General features: G+C 41.6%; 1 protein-coding gene across 1 annotated transcript in view; it reads right to left on the reverse strand.

The window, feature by feature from the left end:
- Positions 1–675, reverse strand: part of LOC115229009 (U5 small nuclear ribonucleoprotein 200 kDa helicase-like) — a 72,892-nt gene extending 72,217 nt beyond the window's left edge. The window contains 1 exon segment of the mRNA XM_029799438.2: positions 512–675. Coding sequence (XP_029655298.1) covers positions 512–556 — 45 coding nt within the window. The 5' untranslated portion in view covers positions 557–675.
- Positions 676–6,000: the final 5,325 nt, after the last annotated feature.

Raw genomic sequence — 6,000 nt, forward strand, 5'->3', positions numbered from 1 at the left:
AAATATATATATACATACATAAATAATATATATATACATATATATATATATATATATACATACATATATACATACATAAATATATATATATATACATACATAAATATATATATATATACATACATAAATATATATATATGTATATACATAAATATATATATATATGTATATACATATATACATAAATATATATATATATGTATATACATATATACATAAATATATATATATGTATATTTATGACGGGTTGCTTTCAGTTTCGGTCAACAAAATGTTTTAAGGTTTGCAAAGCAAATAAAAAAATAAAAAAACAATATTTACTCCTCAAATCTAAGTCACTTCGGTATTCAGGTACATAAATACCGGACATCCAGTCTTAACAGAAAGCTAATTAACACCGTACGAGTCTAATTAACGAAACACTTAATGAACAACAGCAAAACAAAACGAGAAAAGACACGTGTGGAGAGATTTGAAATATCAACAGAAAAACCGACGAAAGGATACTCACTGCTTTGTACTCATATTGTAGTGATCGGGCCGCAGCATCCGCCATGGCGATCAATTAAGAAAAAATAAGAAATAGCAGTTATTAATTGGTTAATTAATTAAGAATCGAGGATAAAATTTCGCCGACTCCGTCACAACATAAATATGGCGGTAGTGAAGGTCGCTTAGAAACACTACCACGTTGTCTGTGTGTTTGCGTTTGTGTCTGTGTGTGCGTTATAGTAACTGAATAAGGTGTTTTTAAAAAAATGCTATTAAAAATTAATGTTAAAATTAAATAGATATCCTCTCTTTTTGCTTTATGATATTTATTTGGTATTTAATTAAAGCTGCATAAAGCCATTTTAAAGTTCTACGTGTATTAGTTTATTTCGTCCGTAAGCGACCAGACATAATATCCTGTATTGTGTAAAGTCGGTGCCCGTCGTTCGCTTTTTATTTGCAGGAAGGATTTCGACGGAACTCTTAAAAGTTAATGGAATCATGTTTACATCTAAATTAACCGGTTGTCGAGGAGTTTTATCGGGTCACACTGCAGCGTCAGTCGTAAGCTACGAACCTAGAATTTTTCGACAGAGGGGAAATCGCTTGGCGCTTTTTCGGTTGACGGTGCAAGGGAGGTCACTCTTCACGGGACTGTTCGTGCGTGTGTGATTTACTGCTATTTCAAGCATGATGGGACGTAAGACTTTACAACAGAGAGAGAGAGAGAGAGAGAGAGAGAGAGAGAGAGAGAGAGAGAGAGAGAGAGAGAAGAAAGATAGATAGTGAGAGAGAGAGAGAGAGGGGGAGAGAAAGAGAGAGATAAAGAGTGAGTGTGTGTGTGTGCGCGTTTCTTTGAGTGTACCATGGTTATAACTCTTACTGCTATTTCTAACATGTTGGGGATTGTGAACCAGCCATTGGTACTATGCGTACACACACACACACATATACACACACACACACACATACATATACACGCGCGAGCGCGCGTATATGTATATATATATATATACTCTTTTACTCTCTTTTACTTGTTTCAGTCATTTGACTGTGGCCATGCTGGAGCACCTCCTTTAGTCGAGGAAATCAACCCCAGGACTTTGTAAGCCTAGTACTTATTCTATCGGTGCCTTTTGCCGAACCGCTAAGTTACGGAGACGTAAACACACCAGCATCGGTTGTCAAGCGATGTTGGGGGGGGGGATAAACACACACACACACACACACACACACACACACACACACCACACATATACGACGGGCTTCTTTCAGTTTCCGTCTACCAAATCCATTCAAAGGCTATAGTAGTAGACATTTGCCCAAGGTGCCACGCGAATTTTCCTCTGTGTGTGTGTGTGTGTGTGTGTGTGTGTGTTAATCGGATTCAACATATCAAACCTCACAATTCTAGAATATTTTCTTCGCTTGGTAGATGCTTTCGTACGATGTGTTTGAAATGAAAGGCATTATTGCGGCTCAAAATCAGAACCCAAGACCGAAATCAATGACCAGCAGACAAAAACCGATTTCCCTTTATTCCCTTTCATTTATGTGATCTCGCTGTTTTGTGAGAGAAACGATACACTACATGCATGGAGGCGCAATGGCCCAGTGGTTAGGGCAGCGGACTCGCGGTCGTAGGATCGCGGCTTCGATTCCCAGACTGAGCGTTGTGAGTGTTTATTGAGCGAAAACACCTAAAGCTCCACGAGGCTCCGGCAGGGGATGGTGGTGATCCCTGCTGTACTCTTTCACCACAACTTTCTCTCACTCTTACTTCATGTTTCTGTTGTACCTGTATTTCAAAGGGCCGGCCTTGTCACTCTCTGTGTCACGCTGAATATCCCCCGAGAACTACGTTAAGGGTACACGTGTCTGTGGAGTGCTCAGCCACTTACACGTTAATTTCACGAGCAGGCTGTTCCGTTGATTCGGATCAACCGGAACCCTCGTCGTCGTAACCGACGGAGTGCTTCTCCCCCCACACTACATGTGATCGGGTACTAACTAATACCCGTCTCCATAAGGTCCTTTCAGAAGCATTACGTTTTCTGGCTGGATTCCCAAGCATGGCCAATTAAGTCAGTGGATATTATCCAACCGTCTCGTTCTTGGTCAGTTCCTGGGTCTCTTGCCACTTGGCCCGGCTTGAAGAATCTGTTTTGAGATTCCCTCCGGCGACATTTTAATCACATGTCTGTATTATCGGAGCTGTGACCTTTCGCCAGCAAATCGACCCCAGGACTTGTCGAACCGCTGAGTTTAGGGGACGTAAATGCACCAGCATCGGTTTTCAAGCGATGGTAGGGGCTGGGGGACAAACACAGACACACAAACACATACACACGTATATATATGTGTACACACACACATACACACACACACACACACACACACATATATATACGACGAGCTTCTTTCAGTTTCCGTCTACTAAATCCACTTTGGTCGGCCTGAGGCTATAGTAGAAGACACTTGCCCAAGGTGCCACGCAGCGGGATTGAACCCGGAACCATGTGGTTGGTAAGCAAGCTACTTACCACACAGCCACTCCTGCGATGATTTCGTCTCATAAGACTATAACATCTCAAGATTAAGAATAATGGCTTAAAATTTTAGCACACAAGGCCAGCAATTTCGGGAGAGGGAGTAAGTTATTTACATCGACCCCAGTGTTCAACTGGTACTTATTTTATCGAGCCTGAAAGGATGAAAAGCAGAGTCGACCTCGGTGGAATTTGAAGCCAGAATAATTTTGCCCGGTGTGCTAACGATTCTGCCAGTTTGCCATCAGATTTAACAAAACACTTTGGTTTATCGTGAAAACGAAAATGAGCCTTAATATTTTCTGAAAGAAAGATTATGCGTGTTTACAGATTTAGACGTGAAATAACGAAGCCGTCGTTAACCCCCACCCCCCAAAACAGGAATGTGTTAAAGTTATTAATCTGGAAGCACTCCGTCGGTTACGACGATGAGGGTTCCGGTTGATCCGAATCAACGGAACAGCCTGCTCGTGAAATTAACGTGTAAGTGGCTGAGCACTCCACAGACACGTGCACCCTTAACGTAGTCCTCGGGGATATTCAGCGTGACACAGAGAGTGACAAGGCCGGCCCCTTGAAATACAGGTAGAACAGAAACAGGAAGTAAGAGTGAGAGAAAGTTGTGGTGAAAGAGTACAGCAGGGATCACCACCATCCCCTGCCGGAGACTCGTGGAACTTTTTGGTGTTTTCGCTCAATAAACACTCACAACGCCCGGTCTGGGAATCCAAACCGCGATCCTATGACCGCGAGTCTGCTGCCCTAACCACTGGGCCATTGCGCCTCCACTTATTAATCTACAGTACTATCAAAGCGACTGCTGCCTCCTCTCAGGTACATCAGGTATACGTAATATATTTATATGTATTAAGCTTTGGGTTGTTTAACGTAATTTTAAAAATTTTCTCGAGTCTCAGGAGTCGCTGTGTGGTAAGTAGCTTGCTTACCAACCACATGGTTCCGGGTTCAGTCCCACTGCGTGGCATCTTGGGCAAGTGTCTTCTGCTATAGCCTCGGGCCGACCAATGCCTTGTGAGTGGATTTGGTAGACGGAAACCGAAAGAAGCCTGTCGTATATATATATATATATATATATATATATATATATATATATATATATATATATATATATCGATCTCAAGATTAATCAGCCGAAATTGCTACGATGATCCGGTTCTTGACTGAAGATTGAGGGCTTCGAATGTCCCGTTCGTGTTTTTTGTATCGTTTTCTAAGTGTTTTGCGTTCTTGTCCAGTTTGTATTTTTCTACATATAATAATATATATATATATATTATATATATATATATATATATGTATGTATGTGTGTGCATATGTTTGTGTGTCTGTGTTTGTCCCCTAGCATTGCTTGACAACCAATGCTGGTGTGTTTACGTCCCCGTCACTTAGCGGTTCGGCAAAAGGGACCGATAGAATAAGTACTGGGCTTACCAAGAATAAGTCCCGGGGTCGATTTGTTCGACTAAAGGCGGTGCTCCAGCATGGCCGCAGTCAAATGACTGAAATAAGTAAAAGAGTAAAGAGAGTCGTCCGAAGTGTGAGGCAAACTTTATCAAGAAATAGAAATAAGCACGGTTAAAATATGAATTATCTCCACTTAGACTTGTTGCTTACAAAAGTTATCTCCCATATCAGACGTTGCTCGATAAAGTTATGACGTAGAGACGTCTTATCGTTATGACTTTAAAGCAAAGCTAAAAGCTATTTAGGCGAAGATAAAGGAAGATAAAGGAAATTGAAGCGAATAGCTAAGACTAATTTATATCTGCACATATGGGAGACAACTTCTGTAAATGACTGGAAAGTTGCAAGAGTTTACAGTATGGTTGACATCGTCGGACAGGTAGACAGAAAGGTATCAGGTTGACTGTGGGGACGGCAGAAGTTGTCTCAAAATGGCTGCGGATCAGGAAGTGTGAGCCACGGAAGGATTAATATTACTGGAGTTAGTGGTAATTGAAAACAAGCTTCGATTTGATCAAACTTTTCTGGGTCACCAAAGTAAGAGCATCTGAAGTTGAAAAAAATGAATAACCCCAATGACCCCAAGACATATCACTGATGATGTGGCCAGATGCAACCCAGGATGATGTACAGAACAAAATCTGTAGAATACAGCTTCCTGCGACGATATTAAGGCGGCGAGCTGGCAGAAACGTTAGCACGCCGCGCGAAATGCTTAGCGGTATTTCGTCTGTCGTTACGTTCTGAGTTCAAATTCCGCCGAGGTCAACTTTGCCTTTCATCCTTTCGGGGTCGGTATAATCGACTTAATCCGTTTGTCTGTCCTTGTTTGTCCCCTTTGTGTTCATCCCCTTGTGGGTAGTAAAGAAATAGGTATTTCGTCTGTCGTTACGTTCAGAGTTCAAATTCTGCCGAGGTCGACTTTGCCTTTCATCCTTTCGGGGTCGATTAAATAAGTACCAGTTACGCACTGGGGTCGATATAATCGACTTATTCCATTTGTCTGTCCTTGTTTGTCCCCTTTGTGTTTATCCCCTTGTGGGTAGTAAAGAAATAGGTATTTCGTCTGTCGTTACGTTCAGAGTTCAAATTCTGCCGAGGTCGACTTTGCCTTTCATCCTTTCGGGGTCGATTAAATAAGTACCAGTTACGCACTGGGGTCGATATAATCGACTTATTCCATTTGTCTGTCCTTGTTTGTCCCCTTTGTGTTTAGCCCCTTGTGGGTAGTAAAGAAAAAGGTATTTCGTCTGTCGTTACGTTCAGAGTCCAATCTCTTAGACACCATTCTGAATTTGCATGGTTCCACCTCTTGCTTGTGTCGGTACTTTGTATTCACACTGTTCATACCATTCCGTTCTCGAATGTTCTAATTTCCAATGTGCTATCGTAATGATATTCCTAGCATGGATCTGTCCCATGGCCTTTTGCATTGTAGCCAATCGCTGTTCTATCCCGTTTGACTTGCGTATAA

Source organism: Octopus sinensis, unplaced genomic scaffold (genome assembly GCF_006345805.1).
Source record: "Octopus sinensis unplaced genomic scaffold, ASM634580v1 Contig11558, whole genome shotgun sequence".
Lineage (NCBI taxonomy): Eukaryota > Metazoa > Mollusca > Cephalopoda > Octopoda > Octopodidae > Octopus > Octopus sinensis.